General features: G+C 38.4%; 1 protein-coding gene across 1 annotated transcript in view; it reads left to right on the top strand.

Moving 5' to 3' along the window:
• The first annotated feature begins 1,187 nt into the window (after nt 1-1,187).
• Nucleotides 1,188-18,433, top strand: part of DHX15 (DEAH-box helicase 15) — a 57,553-nt gene continuing 40,307 nt past the window's right edge. The window contains exons 1-3 of the mRNA XM_059381802.1: nt 1,188-1,430; nt 8,453-8,888; nt 13,098-13,291. Of these exons, the coding sequence (XP_059237785.1) occupies nt 1,360-1,430; nt 8,453-8,888; nt 13,098-13,291 (701 nt within the window). The 5' untranslated portion in view covers nt 1,188-1,359. The remainder of the gene's footprint in view (nt 1,431-8,452; nt 8,889-13,097; nt 13,292-18,433) is intronic.

Genomic DNA, 18,433 nt, shown 5'->3' with positions numbered 1-18,433 from the left:
CTCCTTGCACTTTTATGCCAGGCTGATGCCTCTTAGGGTGAGGCACTTATTATTTTTTTTTCTTAAAGATTTTATTTATTTTATTTGAAAGAGTGAGAGAGAGCATGAGCGGGGGGGGGGGGGGGGGGGAAGAGGGAAAGGGAGAAGCAGACTCCCCACTGAGCAGGAAACCAGATGTGGGGCTCAATCCCAGGAGATCATGACCTGAGCCAAAGGAGGACAATTAACCAACTGAGCCACCCAGGCGTCCCTGAGTGAGCCACTTCTGCAGGTACAATTCTAACCTTTCCCCTCAACATTTCTTTGAAATTTTAAAGTACTTAATAGTAGCCCTTAAGCCGGGAAACTGATATGCCCTGGGGGCAGAGATCCACAAGAGTTGTAAGAGTCACTTAACCCTAACAGTTTGCTGTGGCTTTAGGGACAGCTATTATGACAACGTGACTTACCTTTCTCAGCCTTAGTGTCCACATTTATAGAAATAACACCTACCTTGCAGTGTTACTGTAAGACTGAGGTCAGAAGTAGGGTTAATACTGTGGAATCACATTACAGTCACACAGAGGAAAAAAGAAAAGAAAACAAAACAAAACAAAAAAACAAAAACGAATTATGCCCTTACTGCCAATTTTCTCTTCCAGTAAAAAACATCTACAGGTTGAACGTATGTTATTCTTGCTGGGCAAAAAAAGGGGCAAAATGCATCAAGGCAAGTCCTTCTATTTTCTCACCTCAGTTTCCTTAATATAACTGAAAGGGTCTAGGTCAGTGGCTGCAAGTTCAAGATTGAGAGTTACAAAATACTGGGTTCCCATTCTGACTCCGCACCTTATCATCTAGCTGTTATGATCTCAGTTTCTCAACCTCTCATGGTGTCCGGTTCCCCTGAAGCCAGGATAACAGAGATGGACAGACTTTCGTAACTGGGACTAGACTTTCTTCTCTTTCAATTTCCTAAATCAGAGGGGAAAGAAAGCCATAGGGGATTACCCCTCTGAACAGCCACACCGTAAGCTAAGAGGCCAAGCAAGGGGTTAGAGGCCCGAGAAGCCGAAGCGGGGCGGGCCAACGAGACCGCGGCAGGAAGGGCCTGGCGTTCCCGCCTCCGATGCGTGCGCGCACCATGCACGCATGCACGCACGGCACGCACAGCACGCTGCGGAAGCGCGCGCGCAGGCCCAGCCCTCGTCGCCGCCGCCATTTTAGCTCCTGGTTCCGGCCGCACGGTGTAGGCTGTTGTAGCGGGGAGGGGTGGGGGTCCTCCAGAGTTAAGTAGCTGCCCTCGACTGTACCGATACAGCCGCCAGCTTCTTTTTTTTTTCTTCTTCTTTCATAACCGCCCGCTCGCAAAGTCCGAAGATGTCCAAGCGGCACCGGTTGGACTTGGGGGAGGATTACCCCTCCGGCAAGAAGCGTGCGGGGACCGATGGGTAAGCCAGGCCGGGGGCGCGAGGCAGCGGCTCGGGCTTTGTTGGGGTCCCGGAGGAGAGCGGGCCAGGATCGGCCTAGCCACGGGCCTTGGAGCTCGACCCTTTGTTTCCCTTGGGCTCGGCTCACTAGCGGCGGGTCGGGGAGAGCGGCGCCACTCCCGGTGTTCGGCTGGGCAAGGGCGCGGGGAGATGTGTGGCGCGGCCGCCGCCCGGCCCAATCGGGAGGGTGGAGAGGCCTGCGTGGCCACGAGGGCACCTCCTCTCGGAGCCGAGCCGGAGTCACTTCGTGGGGAGCAGGCGGGAGGGAGTCGCGCACCTCGTGGTCTGGGTTCCCGGGTGAGGTCTGGAGCCGGGGAGACTGTGGGGGAGGGCGCGGCGGGAGTATTCGCTTCCGCGGGCAGCAGCTACTTCTCCGGCGGAGCGATCGCGGAGAGGTCTTTGGGGGGCGGCTGGGTGCCCCCCAAGGAGAAAGGCAGGGGGCAGAAAGTGAGGAAAGCGCGTGGATTCTCGTGTAGGTTGAGATGGGGGTGGCGGGAGTCGAGTGAGGCGTGCCGGGAGAGTTCTCGGGGAAGGGAGAGTAGAGGGCCTGCAGGGAGAAAGGAGAACGTGGAGCACCACTGATGGGCTGGAGGGCTGGTGCTTTGGAGCCGCTGCATGTGTAGTTTGGCGGGAGAGCTTGTGCCTCAGTCCATTCAAACACTTCAAAGTAGATAGTAGGCAAACTTCCGCTCTCTGCCTACGCTCCCGCCATCTCCTTTATTTCCTGCTTTGGCTGAAACAGTGGTTCTTGGGCAGTCGTGGGATGGGAATTAGAAGGCATTTTCCCCCCCTTTAAGAAGTTTTTTGTTTTATATCCCCACTCCTTCATTAGTAGCTTTGGAAACATGCAGACACTTCTCCAAAAAATGTCTTTAGTATTTTAGGAAAATGTCGCCCGTGGGGAGATTGTTAGGGAGTTGAAACACTTAGACTCTTGGTGTTTCAGATTGCTTTCCCGCAGCATTTCCTGAAAGTTACAGAGGAATTTAACAATTTACTAGCAATTTCATCAAAATCACTTCTCGACCGTTGTGTGTTTTCATTCCTGAAGTTAAGAAAATTATTTGGGTAGTTCAGGTCAGAAAACAGAAGTGTGCATATCCAAATACTTTCCATAATTTAATTGTGTGTGTGTAAAGAATGTAAGGAATCACTGTGTCACGTTATCTACATAAGTTCTATGAATTTTTGTTCTCCCAAAGTTTTTCATTTCTGTTGGTTTCCAGTATCAATGTTGAGTGTGTCTGTGTGTGTCTGGAGTGTAAGCCTGGGGAAGGATGTACTTTTTAATACTTTTCTATGTACTGAATGTGGAAAGCAAAAGTATATCACATTTTAATCATGTAAAATTTTTAGTTTGCAATGTTAGACATTAGTTTTCTTTCTTTTTAGGTTATTAGTTTTCTCTCTTTAGGATCTTCTCCTCCCCATCCCCCAGCAAAACTTCAGCGTTTTTGGTTAAAGACTCCTTTAGAGCTGAAAGTTACTTTGGAGAGTATAAGCATCATCCGCTCAGGGGATGACAAATGGAGATGCAGAGTTGTTAAGGTGGCTTGTGCAACCTTACACAGTGTACAGCTCGATGTAGAACCTTGATCTTTTCATTCTCACTTTTAGCCTCTTGCTTTTTTCCATTACAGCATAGAATATGGCTGTAGTTAAGTCAGTGCAGCCTATTTTAATGACATTTGAAATGGGTTGGTAAAGTAGGGAACACTTGGTTCTTGGTTTCTGGGAGTAAAAATAAATAGTCATGTCACCTGGCTAAGATGCAACTGATGTCTCAAAAGAGTTCAGATTGGAACAAAAGACACTGGAATGCAGTGAATTCATTTATTTGTGTATGTGTGCGCGCGCACGCGTGCGCGCATTCATATTTGTGTGTTTGGGATCATTGGCTGTGTGTGTGTGTATATTGCTCCCTTTTTCTTGCAAAACAGCCTTAGTAAATTAAGGATTTCTTTTTAGGTATAGGATGGTGACCTTTTGATTCTCTTGGATATTATATCGTATCTGCCTGTTGGTAAAGGAAAGTTCCATCTTTGAAGTCAAGTCCAAGTTCTGAGATAATTCTGGAGAGAAATTTGTATAAACATTTCTGTATCATTTCTCATACAACCAATTCTTTAGCAATGGGTTACATTTGTACTTGGGTTCTCCCCTCCCCCTGCCGCTAGTTCGATAATTTTGAAAGTCACTTTTGTTGACTGCCATGCAGTCTTTTTTTTTTTTTTTTTTAACATATAATGTGTTATTAGGCCCCGCGTATAGGTCTGTGAATCACCAGGTTTACACACTTCACAACACTCAACACTGCACATACCTTCCCGAATGTCCATAACCCAGCCACCCTCTCCCTACCTGCCTTGCAGTCTTGAAGTGGGGGGGGTGTTTTTTGTTTTTTGTTTTAAACCCTTGTAGTTATTAACAAGTGGTTTTATCTGAGGGAGAGAAACTTGCCAGTCCTATGAACTTTGTTGCTGAGCATGGCTGGTTCATTCCCCAGTACTGAAAAGGAAAGTAATTTGGTGGGAGATTCCATTTAGATTCAAGTCCCAAACTATATGGCATTTTCTTATTCTTGCTGTATTTTTGTTTGGAGGTCAGGTAGAGAAGTTGAAAGTTTCTGTTACATACTGACATTACTACTTTTTCATCATCCCACAAGTTTTGCTTTATAAAATTACTAAGAAAAAGACAACTGACCTTTGGAAAACTTTGTGAAAGTAAGGACACTTTCCATTTTTATGTTTGTTTTGGAGAGTACTTCCTAATAATAAGCGCTTTTTTCCTTAATTGTGGAAAAGTGAAACAAATATAGCATATGTAGAGTACATACTGTGCTCCCAGAACTATTCTGGGTGCTGTATATATATATACCACTTTTTCATTACAGCCCTATGATACAGGTGAGGTTAAGTAATTTGTCCCAGGGAATACAAGAAATGTTCATACATAAAGAAATAAAGAAAAGAAAGAATTAAATAAATAAAGAAAGAATAAATAAAGAAAAATTTCCCTGAAATCTTCATCCTTATCTTGAACCACTCAATGAACATTGTTTTTAGTCTTTGCATGTTTATTCACAAATACAAACTGTAATATTTAATATAGATGAAATGTTTCAATATGGGCTGTTTTGTGCTTTGATTTTTAATTACTAAGAAATGTATCAAATTAGAATAGGTGTACATTATCTTTTTCATTTGCTATATCACATTCCACTCATAAAGGGGTGTTGTAACTTATCTACCCAGTTTTCTCCTCTTTGGTGTTTAGTTTCCCAGTCTTTATTGTTTTACAAGTGAAAGGGATGGAGGATATCCTTATGTATACGTATTTGCACACTTAAAATACCCTTCAGAAAATTTCTGGGAGTGAAATTGCCCGAGAAAAAGCAGTGTGTATTTAAAATATTCTGATTTTGGGAACTTGGGTGGCTCAGTCGGTTAAGCAGCTGCCTTCAGCTCAGGTCATGCTTCCAGAGTCATGGATGGGATGGAGTCCTGCATCAGGCTCCTTGCACAGCGGGGAGCCTACTTCTCCTTCTGCCTGATGCTTCCTTTTCTTTTGCTCTCTGTCTGACAAAAAAATAAATAAAATCTTGAAAAAAAAAAACCATCTTTTACATCTTCATCAGCAGTACTGTAGTGCCTGTTATTCCATGTAGAATTTTAATGCGGTATTGTAATTAAATTAAAAAAAAACCCTTCAGTGATACGCAATATTTATCAGGCATTTACACTGTCCCAGGCACAACTTGAAGCACGTTACATGTACTGACTTAATTCTTTTTTTTTTTTTTTTTAAAGATTTAATTTATTTACTTGACAGAGACAGAGAGATCACAAGTAGTCAGAGAGGCAGGCAGAGAGAGAGGAGGAGGCAGGCTCCCTGCTGAACAGAGAGCCGAATGCGGGGCTCTATCCCAGGACCCTGAGATCATGACCTGAGCCAAAGGCAGAGGCTTTAACCCACTGAGCCACCCAGGTGCCCCCTGACTTAATTCTTGAAGTACTGCACAAGATCTGTGAATAGCCACATTTTATAGACAAGGAAAGAAATAACTGTGGTCATATAGTTAGCTTCAATGCTGAGCCAAGATTGAGCTGAGATAGTTAAGAAACGTGCTTAAAAACCTTGTCATAACTGTGTCTACCTGCCAGGATTGTGGCTGTGTGATCAATAAAGCACTGTTTTTTAGTCAGTTTTTAAGCATCATATCTCAATGAGTAAGTCTTTTTAAGAGTAAAACTCCTGTATAATGAAAGTGCCTGTTTTAAAAAAGAAAACAGGCAGGTTGCCCAGGTGGTTCAGTGGGTTAAGCTCCTGACTCTCGATTTCGGCTCAGGTGATGATGTCAGGGGTTGTGGGATCCAGTCCGGAGTTGGGCTCTATGCTCAGCCAGAGTGCTTGTTCCACTGTTTTGTTTCTATCTCTCTCGAATAAATAACTTTAAAAAAAGGAAAAGAAAACGTATACATGGTGGTCTATTCATTATTTATGAAGTAATGGATTTGAGAGAGCCCTCCATAGCTGTATTTTGATTTTTATCCTCCCACATTGAAAGTAAATAGTTTGAGTGATAGGCAAGATGATTGGATTTGGTTTCTGCATCCTTCCTCTTGCTTTCTTATTTTAATCTCAGGCTATTTTAGTAATACTTATCTCTTTGCAGATAGTAAGTTGAGGCTTACATCTTGCCAGTGGTTGTACAGCTGTGATCTCAGTGCTTCTTTTTTACTCTTTTTGCCCCTATTTCTCAGTCAGCAGTTAAATCTTTGTGTCCTTAGGATGTATTTTATGCTCCCTTTGCTGTCGTTATTTTTGGTAATGAAGTTTCTGGTGAAGTAGGCCCTTTAAAAATGTATCTGTATAGATACTGTAACAAAGCACTGTGGTATGATTTACTTTGTCGATCACTCTCCCTTACCTGTATTTTATAACTCTGGAAAGGTTAGGTTCATGTGTTAAGTGCCTGGTGCTAGGAGTGTAGAAGTTCATAAAACTTATATTTTTGTCATATTGTTTCTTGGTGGTCATGTAATGGTCTTCTGTCCCACCCCACTCCTAGAGTACTAGAAACATGAATCCTTTGCATTTAGGCCAGATGTTCTTTAAGGGTTCTTTTATGTTCTGTGACCTTTAATATACATGGTCTTTGAACCATTCATGGCTACAGTGTTTCTCACTTTGCTGGGCACATTTCTCTGTACCCTGTTAGAAACTTTGTCATTCACATTTGGGGCAATATAAATAATTAATGATACTTTAGACCAGCGGCAGAATGAGGTAAACGAAGGATGGTTGATGGCATATTTCAAAGGTAGCCCAGGAAGTTGTGAGTTCTGAGACCTGGTTTTATGTGTTTATTATGTTATCTTTTGGGTTTTTATTTTTTACCCCCTTTGACTTCCTTTCTCTTTGTGTGAAATGGGATAAAAGGCTTCAATCATGGCTTATGTGTCCTGTGATTCTGTAGAAGGTGAACAGAGGGATGGGAGAAAGGATCACTTTTTATATATGTATTTTATATTTATATGAAAAGTATGTATATATGGCTCTATGAAAGTATACATGTGAAAGGTGTGTGTATGTGTTTATATACATAATAAAGCTTTTCTTTAAATTTCTCTGGAATACAATTATATTTTAAGGAGGGACAAAATAAAATAGAGTTGGTCTGCTTACTATTTCTGTAATTGGGGAACCAACCTAATTCCTGCCGGCTCTAGAATTTTAGCTGTATTTTATCTAGGGTTTTCTGTTGTTCTGATGTGCTGTCATAGAGAATGAATGGTCTTTCCTACTCGGCTACTGATAATTGGTGCATGGAAAATTTGTACGTCTTCTGTGACTTATGAATAAGGAGTAATGATGTGTTAAGTGGCTTGTCTTTACAGCTCTGTTTTGCCTCACTATTTCAGGTCTGGATCCAGATACTTTGTGGCAAGTTTGCTGTAGGATTTGATTTGAAGTAAACTGGATTAGTAGAATAAATAAACAGATTATTTAAAAATTATTATTTTATTAGGAATCATGTGTGGTAACTGGAAGTGGATATTAGCATTGAGTACTTAAAGTTGACCTAGAATTAATACAGTGGCCATCTGCAAAATTTTAGCATTTTAAATAACAACTTTTGTTCAGTGAAGCTTGTTTTTAATGGTTGTATTTCACTTGACGAATGTCAAAAGTATACATAGGTTTACAAAGTTTTGCAGTTGCTGTTAAGGATGTTGTGCAAATGAAGACAAAAGAATGAGAATGTTTTAATTTTAGTTTTTCTGTAGGACAAATACACGGTTAGTAAATAAAACTGGAAAAGTGCTCTGAAGCATAACTCGAAAGCAAACTCACCTACAGTCTTTTATTAACTCATATTTGTATTACCATTAGGGAAATAGAATTGTCTTTGTGTCCAGAAGCCGTTTTGAATTTGAACATACCTTTTCATGTAACTTGAAGGAAAATCTGGGGAAAATTGTGATGCATCCTTTTTGCTTTATTTATTCCTACCTTTTCCCCACCTTTGCCCTCAGTCTTTAACTTCTGCTAAGTAGGCAGGGATTTTACTCCATCAAGTCTGATTTCTCAGACTTGGCGTTATCTCAGCTGGTGGTTAAAGGTATGGAAAGACACTGTTCCTTAAGAGAACTTGAGGTCTCATCAAAGAGGGAAAGATGTTTATGGATGAGGCATGGAGAATTCTTGATTATAAGGTCTTTTTCATTATTTTCTAAAAATTATTTTTATAAACATATAATGTATTATTTGCCCCAGGGATACAGGTCTGAATCATCAGGCTTACACACTTCACAGCACTCACCATAGCCCTACCCACCCCAATGTCCATAAGGTCTTTTTCGTTATTGAGTTTTGTATTGGTTTATTGGTTGTTGCATATTTCTGTTGTGACTATAACACTGCCAAGAACATTTTGCGTAAAATTCAGAATCTGAATTCTAAATTTTTATTTTTAGGAAGGATCGAGATCGTGACCGGGATCGTGAAGATCGGTCTAAAGATCGAGACCGAGAACGTGATAGAGGAGATAGAGAGCGGGAAAGGGAGAAAGAAAAGGAGAAGGAATTGCGAGCTTCGACTAATGCTATGCTTATCAGTGCTGGATTACCACCTTTAAAAGCTTCCCATTCAGCTCACTCAACCCACTCTGCACATTCAACACATTCGACACATTCTGCTCATTCAGCACACACCGGACATGCAGGACACACATCACTTCCACAGTGCATTAATCCTTTTACCAACCTACCCCATACTCCTCGTTACTATGATATTCTAAAGAAACGGCTTCAGCTCCCTGTTTGGGAATACAAAGATAGGTTTACAGATATTCTGGTTAGGCATCAGTCCTTTGTACTGGTTGGTGAGACTGGGTCTGGTAAAACAACACAGGTGAGTTATTATTGTATACCATGGTATATACTATATTAATGTTCATGTTTACTAAATGTTGCTTATTTGATCCTAGTAGTCCTTTACATTGTCTGGTAGAACATCCCGAAGAATAGCTACTTTGATGTTTAGCACCTTTTAGTAACACACAGTGGGAGTGTCTGTTTTCCTGAGTCTAGAGGAAAATAGCAGTGCTGTTTTGTTAATGTTAAGTATGACAGAATGATGCTTTCTGACCACTTTGTCTCTTGGGTGGTACAAATTTGGAGGTACAAGTTTTGTTTTCCATTGCTTGAGTATAGAGGTTTGAACCACTGAGGCAGTTTTATTTTTGTTAATCTTTTGTTTCTTTGTTTCGTTTTGTAATTGTCTTGAATTGGGTGAATATTATCCTGTTTTTAAAAAATGGAAGAGCTAACTAAAGTCTCTTTACCTATGATCTCCACATATATCCAGTTACAGACTACCCCCAGATACATAGCAGTAAGCACTAGTGTCTTGTTAGTAATATATCTAGGATATTTTTAAAAATGGATGAGCTGTGGTTTACTGGGTCCATGTTATAGAACTCTAGGCTGCTTCTAATGGTTGTTTTTCATGAACAGGTAGATCCAAAAGATTATACTATGGAATTTGAATTTTTACAAATCTGATTGGTGAAAATGGTATTTCAGTAATTTTTAATTTGCATTTCCTGCTATGAATGAGGTGTTAACCATATTTTTGTATGCTTGAGCCTAACCACCAGTTAAAAATTTCAAGGAGATTACAGAAGTAGTAGTCCTTGGCCATTGTAGAAAATCTGGAAAATCCAGAAGTTCAAATGAATTTAGTAAGTTCTCTTACTATGTAGAAATCAATATTACTATACTGTGTTTTTTCCTGGCTTGTTTTCCATGTTTATTTACCTGTGATTCATGTTTATAATAATTAAGCATACTGCATGTGCAAGTTACCATTGTTGTTTTTTAAGTTCCATATGCCACAAATCTATCAATTTGGATATATCGTGGAGACATTTTGAAGGCTACAGTGGCAATCAGAATAGAAGGCTTTTAAAGACTGAGCCTTAGTGAATATGGTTTTTCTTAATAAGAAAAGAAAACTTAGTGTTGATGTTAGGAACTGAAACTGATAGGTTTATTTTTATCATCTTACGGGAATTTAAATGTGTGAAAAGATACAACTTATTTTGAAGATTTAGTATTTTAAAGAATTTCAGCTGATTTATCTGCTTTGCATAGTACTAATTTATTTAATTAGGAATTGGATAAAGCTAGGCACTGTATCCTTTGTATTTGTTTCAAGAACACTATAAGGAAGTTGTTGGTCACTATTTTCCAGATGAGCAAAATGAGCCTGAGATTGGTAAGAATCTTAGAGGTTTAGTGAGTTGCCTGTGGTTACATAGTAGATTTAGGTGGGCTCAGTATTTAAAGCTTTGTCTCTTTGTTTAATAGCCAAAGTTATATTTATTTCATTTTCCTGTTCTATGGTCTTACGTGGTTAACTTTGTTTCAGAGATGAGTTTCTTTAGTAGCAGTTAATGTGGAAGGTCAAGTGATATCAAAATGAGAGGTTTGTGATTATTTCGATGAATATTTATAGTGGTTTTTGTTGTTTGTTTTGTGTACTTAAAATCGCAGGCCATTTGGGTAGTTCAGAGGGAAGCTGAACAGCTTAGTGAATTTCACCCAAGTGTTTTTTTGGCATGCTCCTATTAAAGTTTTTTACTCAAAATCATTAAGAGCAAGCCCTTTTGGTTATCTTTTTATGCCTGTCAGAAAATGAGACCCTCCAAACAGAATCTAAAGTATTGACTCTAACTTTTGACTGAGACTCACAGTAAAAGTCATTTTACATTGCAACTTGGTGTGTTCATACTATTATCCATGTGTAAGAAACTAAAGCCAGTTCAGGGTGAACGGAGGCACAAGTTCAGAGAAGAGAAAACTTTGTATTTTCTGGCCAGTATATAGGGTGTGTATAAAGAGGGAGATGGGGCAGGTGGGACTGGAACAGCAGGCTAAGCCTCAGTGTATCGTGCTATAGATCGGGGAGCCATCAGAGCTTTTCAGTAGGGATTTTTACAGAAATGTCCTGTCTAGTGAGAATGTTGACAACAGACTATGTAGGAAGTCATAACAAAAATTTGACTCCTTATAAGGTAGTAGAATGGAGAATAAAGAGTAGATTGGAGTTAGAATGTTAATATTACTGTTGGGACATAGGAGGGATTAGTAAGTATAGGAGGAAGGTGTGAAATAGTTTCGGTTTTGAACTTGTTGAATTTGGGATACCAGTAAAATATTCATTCCTCAAGTGGAAATGACCACTAGGTTAGGATGGAAAACATAGTTAGGATTGTCAGTGTATTACAGGTAATACTAGAAGTCAGGAGAGTAAATAAGACCAATCAGGATAATGTTCTTAGAAATGTGAATAGATGCATTGCCTGCGCCGTTTTCCAAATATTGTCTGGGAAACCTGGAAGGTTCCTGAAACTCAGAGGTCCTGGGATTTTCTTTATATACTTCCAACAAAACAAAAATAGTGCAATATATTCAAAATTGAAACCGATAAGAGAATTCAGCAGTCTTCTATTAAGCCAGACATTAGAGATATGCAAAAATGCAAAACAATGTATTTTTTCTGCTAATTTTTTCTTTCTTCTCTTTTTTGGTTTGGAAGATGTAATTATTTTTCATAGAAAATGTTTTTGGTAGTATAGGATAGGTTTTTATTGTTAAGAATTAATAAATACTCTAAAAGTTTTTCAGTTTTAATTTCCTCATATAGTAAAGTCTGTTAGTTATTTGGCATCCTTGATTGTTTTAAGAGTAAAAAGAAGTCCCGAGATCAGGGTTCAAAAACTGCTGAATTGGCCAAAAATGTTTGTATCTTAATTTTAAAGTGGAAGCAAGTTACCCATTTCACTGGAGTGAATTTTAAAAGCTTTGAACATTCTTGCCTTGAGAATTCCAAATGGTTTTAAATAGTTTTAGCTGAATGGTAAATGTTTGTTTGAATTTCATTTTGTTTGGTCTTATAAAGTGCATTTTGCCTTTGCAAAAGGCTTGCAGAAATGAAGATAAATATATAAAACTTAGCTGGAAAACCACTTAAACTTTGGTTTGTGGATTTATAGACCTAGAGAGACCCTTCTCTTTTAGGATAGTATTTATTTCTGTTCATTTTAAGTCCTTTAAAGATATGCATTGTTAAGTTCTTAGAGAAGTGATATAGTCACCCTTCTCCCCTTTTAGATATTTGTAAGTGAAAACAGTTATCCCCAAATTGTAGAAGTAACCTAACTAAAATGTGGCAATGGTACGACAACCAATATTCTTCAAGTGTGTTTGTAATCCTTTACCAAAACCACCCCCACCTGCATTTTCTGCGGCATTTGAGTTTGACAAGCTTTTGGATGCTTTGATGGAGGCCCATCATGACTTTAATGCAGTGGATTCCCATTTAATATAGTGATTACTTAGATTTTTGCCATGGTTCTTACCTAGGTAAGTGAGTGAAGAGCCAAGAAATTAGAGGTTCTGTTAGCTTCTGTTGATAATGGAACAAGGGAGAAATGCGCTGTCGTCATGGAAGCCAACCAACTTGTGCTTGGTGTTTTTTCTTGCTTTAGTAGGTGCCATCGAGTTTGAGATTGACAGTTACTGAAATTGACTTTTAAGATGGCACCTAAGGCGTTCCATTGTGCCTGCTTCTCCCAAAAGCAGAAGAATAGGGGTTTGATTCTGCTGGTTTACAAACCAAATTTGAATTGACTTAAAAGACATAGCTTTATAACCACAAGGGTTGTGATTTCCATTTTCATCTGCATTTTGTAATCAGATTGTATAAGAATTTAATAATTTCTGAGAAAATTTGTGGAAACTCACATTTGTTAAAAAGTAGAATTTTTTATAAGTTGGGTTTTTTCCAGTATAAAGAGAAACGTTTAATGATCTAACAGTTGATGCTGTAGAGCGTATTTAGCACAGCTTCAGTGGACCTAGTCTGCTCTGGAGTATTATGTCATCAGTGTATGACCCCTTGGCTTGGAGGGCTCATGCTCTAAGTTAGAGCCCTAATACTTGGTGTGCCTAATTGATTTTTGCTTTAAATTATTGGAATGCAATAAAATATATGTTGAATATGCCTGATGTGCAGGCAGAGTAGAATTGATTTAAGTTTGAAATTATTTGATAGATTCCACAGTGGTGTGTGGAGTACATGCGATCATTACCAGGACCCAAGAGAGGAGTTGCCTGTACCCAACCCAGGAGAGTTGCTGCAATGAGTGTGGCCCAGAGAGTTGCTGATGAAATGGATGTAATGTTGGGCCAGGAAGTTGGTTACTCCATCCGATTTGAAGACTGCAGCAGTGCAAAAACCATTCTTAAGTAAGTACTGTCTTCGAAAATGCATACTTTGTTTCTCTACTTTTAGTTTTCTGCCACTAGATAGAGGGCTTTGTTAGGGGAGTCTCAAAATCATCCAAATTTAGAATAGTCCAGAGAAGACCTTCTTAGACTTAATAAATGACTTTTTAAGATGGATTCTTTTTTACCAGCAATATATGCAGCTGTTCAAAGAAATTTTTCTTTGAACAAAAATTGATTTTGTTCAAAATTTTCTTTGATCAAAGAAAGATTTCTTACTAGCAATTTCTTACTAGCAATTTCTTTCTTATATAGTTGTTCAGTAGACAGTGAGCTTCAAAGGTCAGATTTTAGTTATTCGGTGCTATATCTTGGGTGAAATGTTACAGCATTTAAATGTGGTAGAAAAGTGATACATCTTAGTGAAAGATAGTTATTTCTAGAAAGAATGATGTGTGGGATGGGATAGAAATTATTTGGTGCTTTTAATGTTAATTATACAGCTATTACTGTACATATGTTATGAGCTAAAAGGAGGAATCTTTTGTTGTGTAATATACTCTTGGAGTCTCCCCAAAGTCCTTTACCTTTTCTTTTATTGCTGTGGTGCACAATTGACTACCCTGTTGAGCTTCCTTCTAGTATTTTCTTTATAACTGTCCTAATTTTTTTCTTCTTATACTGTATTCTGCATAAGTTGTGAGATACTGCCTGATGGTACTTCTTTTGAAAATCTTCCCCTTTTGTTGCTTCCGTTTATTCTGTATATATGTGACATTTAAATCATTTTTTAAAAATGATTTCTTTGTCACGATGTATTCTCCCTGAGGTTTTTTAAAAGACAATTTTGGAACAAAATGTTACATGGGCAGTGAAATGAGTCATTGGTGGCAGGAATATATAGTCTTATGAGGGAAATAATGTATTACAGAAATTTTGAAATGAATGCAGAAGTATGATAGTATAATGAACTCCCACCTGTTTATCCAGCATCTTCAACCTTGGGCTGTCCTGTTTCATCCAAATCCCAACTTTTCCCTGTCCCATATAATTTTAAGCAAATGTTAGATATTATATACTTTCATTTCTAAATATTTCAGTGTACATAGGTCAAAGATGGTTTCTTATATAGCTATGATATTCATAACTTTAAAAATTTCCTTAAAACATCCAATCACTTTTAAAGTTTCATGTCAGTTTTTTCTAGTTTCTTTGATAATTATTGGAACTTCAGGTTAAAGTAGCACTGTTGTTTTTAATAGCAACTGGACAGTTGTCTATTAAATCAGCTTGTCTTTGACTTTAAGGCATGTTTTTGGTTTATATCTTAAGTTTCATTGAGTATGTCTTTTTTTTAATTTTTTTTTTTTAAGATTTTATTTATTTGACAGAATGAGAGACAGTGAGAGAGGGAACACAAGCAGAGGGAGTGGGAGAGGAAGAAGCAGGCTTCTTGCTGAGCAGGGAACCTGATACAGGGCTTAATGCCAGGACCCTGGGATCATGACCTGAGCTGAAGGCAGATGCTTAACGACTGAGCCATGCAGGTGCCCCTGAGTACATCTTTTTAGTTTAGTGATAATCTCATTATTGTTCACTTGTAATTATGATATAACCAATGAAGGAGTTATATAAAATCATAACGTAAGATTTCATACTAATTTAATATGCAGGTAATGTCAAGGACTTGAGGACAATAAAGGGCAGATTTTACTCACCTTGAGGAGAAATAATTATTTTGACATTTGATTCACTAAGTATTGAATATTTCTTGGCAAGCCACATTTGAGCAGGGAAAATGGAATTTGGAATTGGGCAAGGAAAGTTACATGTAATACTGGGTTAGAGTGTGTGTGTGTGTGTGTGTGTGTGTGTGTGTGTGTTAGTGTTAGGAAGTGGTAGGCTTTCGAAAAATGTATGCTTGTGAAAGATCTTGGTTCAGTTAATAGGGAATGAGAAGTAACATATAAATAGATTCGATAGATCAAAATGAACATATTTTTGGCATTGGGATGTTTTCTTATGTGAAATGGTTCCCAGAGGCTATAACTAAACTTTAAACAAAAAAGCCCACCTAATTCTGGACAGAGCTAGCTTACTGGGTTATCTTCTAGAGTCTGAAGAGCTAGAAGCTTACCTAATACTGTCTTTAAGTGATACTAAAATTAAATCCTATTTAATTGTATGGAATGTGTGATAGTTTTGATAGTAGGAATACTTCAAATGGAGTGTAGTATGAATCTGTAAATGTATTTGGTATAGTCCTCTATCATCTCATGTCTTGAGAACCCCAGATACTAAAAACAGCTAGAACTTAAACTTAAGGAGGATCAGTTACATAATTAGCTAGGAAGAGTGAATACCTAAGACAGCCACCAGTCAGTCTCCTCCTTCAGCTATTCTTAAACACAGTTGACCTTTGAGCCACAAAGGGGGTTAGAGCAATAGCTCTTCCCACCCCCTGCAGAAATCAGTGTCTAACTTGACTCCCCTACAAATTACCTACTAATAGCTCACTTCACCAATAACAAACAGTTAACATATATTTTGTATGTTATTTATGTATTATCTACCATATTCTTACAGCAAGGTAAGGGAAAAATCACAAGAAAATAATCTATAGTCCTGTACTATATTTATTGAAAAAAAAATCTGTATGAGTAGATATGTGTTGTTCATACCTGTGTTGTTTAGGGGTCAGGTGTGGTTATAAAAATGCCTAGGAATCCATTATTCTGCCCAAAAAAAGGCTTTTAATTTTCACTAAGAATGGTAAAGAGGACTAACTTCTGAAAGTTCTGTCTGAGGGACTCAGAATTCAATCATACTCTTTGATTTCATTGTTGACAGTAAACAAATAGTTTTTTACTAAATTAAATTTGTTTGAGAGTACTTTAGTTAAAGTAGTATATCTTTAAATCATCTCTATTCATATTAAGGGCCCAAAGGTACTTTTTCTGGTGTTTGGGACACATACCCATAAATTCTAGATTCTAGATCTATTATTGTACTGTTTTCAGAGAATTGGATCTAGTGTAAATTAGTACACTCTCTATCAGACTAGTCTTTTTTTTTTTTTTTTAATTTATTTAACAGACAGAGATCACAAGTAGGCAGAGAGGCAGGCAGAGAGAGAGTGGGAAGCAGGCTCCCCGCTGAGCAGAGAGCCCGACGTGGGGCTCGATCCCAGGACCCTGAGATCATGACCCGAGCCGAAGGCAGAGGCCCAACCCTCTGAGCCACCCAGGCGCCCCTCTATCAGACTAGTCTTAAAAGTCTGTCTGTCCAGTCCCAGTAGACAAGTTAGGTTTTCAAACTGCCACAGCTGTAAATCATTTTTAAATTTCATTTGTTGTGATTTTTGCCTGCTCCCATCACTTTTCTGAAGTATTCCTTTTACAGTATTCTCAACTTTCCTTTTGCCATTTTGGCTTGGAAATTATGAAAAAAAGAAAAAAATCCAAAAAACCCCAAGTAAATTCGCTAAAGAAGAGCACATCTGTCAGTGGAAGATGTTGCCAAGTTTGTGATTGGTCAGTGAAAAATCTCTTAATTCACTTTAAGGAAGAAGAGATGATACTCTTGCAGGGGATTTTAAGAAGCACTTTGGAGTTCCGACAAATTTTAAGAAATCTGTTCTTCGTTTATTTTGAGGGAGCTGATAATTTTTTTATGGAATAAAACAGTATGATAGTCTTGAACCTTCAGGGAGACATAATATTTGACGTTGGTAATTTTGTACCTAATTAATTATTTTCTTTTTGTATCTTCTCCCCTAAGCTGCAGAATTCTGAGGTATTTTGATATTGAGTGAACCCAGTGATTTACATAAGTAATGTTTAGTTAGTCGTAAAGTTAGTTAATTGAGTGCTTTCTCTGTGTTGGACAGTGCCAGCTAGATACTAAAAAGCTGATCTGGTTCTTGTCCCCATAAAGTAAGTGCAATTTCACATTGTGATTAGGCTTCTGAAAGAGAATACCAGTGTTTGTATGAAGGCATGATTTGGAAATTCAGTTTAGACGGGACAAGAGAAGATGGAATAAAAGCCTAAGTTGAATAATGGTTTGCCAGGGTTTGGGGGTACAGGGAGCAGAGCTTTCTTGGCAGACGGAACAGCATTTTTTTTTTTTTTTTTTTTTTAAGATTTTATTTATTGATCAGGGGAGGGGCGGAGGGAGAGGGAGAAGCAGACTCCGCTGATCAGGGAGCCTGATGCAGGGCTCGAACCCAGGACACTAGGATCATGACCTGAGCTGAAGGCAGACACTTAACTGACTGAGCCACCCAGGTGCCCATCGAGCAACATTTTTAAAACCTTTTTTTCTGAAGGGGGGGAAAGAGTTTACTTGAGAAGATACTGCAGTTTGTGTATTTTTTCAAGTATCCAAATGATTTGTGTAAGTCAGTATTTCCATGCCTCATCACTTGAGATGATATAGGACTGGTTTATGGATAGTATGAATAATTAAAGATTGGTTTCTTTCTTTTGCCTGGTTGGAGTATAAACGCTTTGGGAAACAGAGTTTGTGTCTATATCTGTATACTTGCCTTGTGCATGGAACTTCAAGAAGAAAAAAAAAACCTGATTTGGAAAAGGCAACAGGAGAGTGTGAAATTTGTCACTACACTGTAGATTGTGGGTTAATCTTCAACATAAATGTGAAAAACTGATTGGTTTTCATGAAAAGGCATTTTCCTTGATTTCTTGGTAGAGACAGCATGATGATAGGGTGATTTGGTGTATATAATTTATAATTTGGTTTCTATTCTGAATCTTTTGGTTTTGGGCGTCAGATTCATTTCAATTTTGGGATGGGTCAAAGGCTAAGGAATTAATCTGGGGTAATGTTTATGGAGTGAAGGTGGTGTAGCTCTTTCCTTCAAGGATGCATGTTTTGTAAGACCACCATCCTGAGTTGTTTATGGTATATATAGCTTCAGGACAAGCTGCTGGAAAAATCTAGAAAACTTAAGGACAGGATATAGTTTAAATCTATAATCAGGTGATAAAGGAGAAATGAACAGAACTTTGGGTCTCAAGGTGTGATAAACCCCTTGTAAAGTTTGAGGAAGAAAAGTTTTGAACTAACCAGCCAAAGAAGTGCTAATCTCCATAATACGAGTCAGAGACTTTCCACATTTTTTTAATTTCCAAAAGGCAG

This window comes from Mustela nigripes, chromosome 1, assembly GCF_022355385.1.
Source record: "Mustela nigripes isolate SB6536 chromosome 1, MUSNIG.SB6536, whole genome shotgun sequence".
Lineage (NCBI taxonomy): Eukaryota > Metazoa > Chordata > Mammalia > Carnivora > Mustelidae > Mustela > Mustela nigripes.
This window is presented reverse-complemented; position numbering and strand designations above follow the sequence as displayed.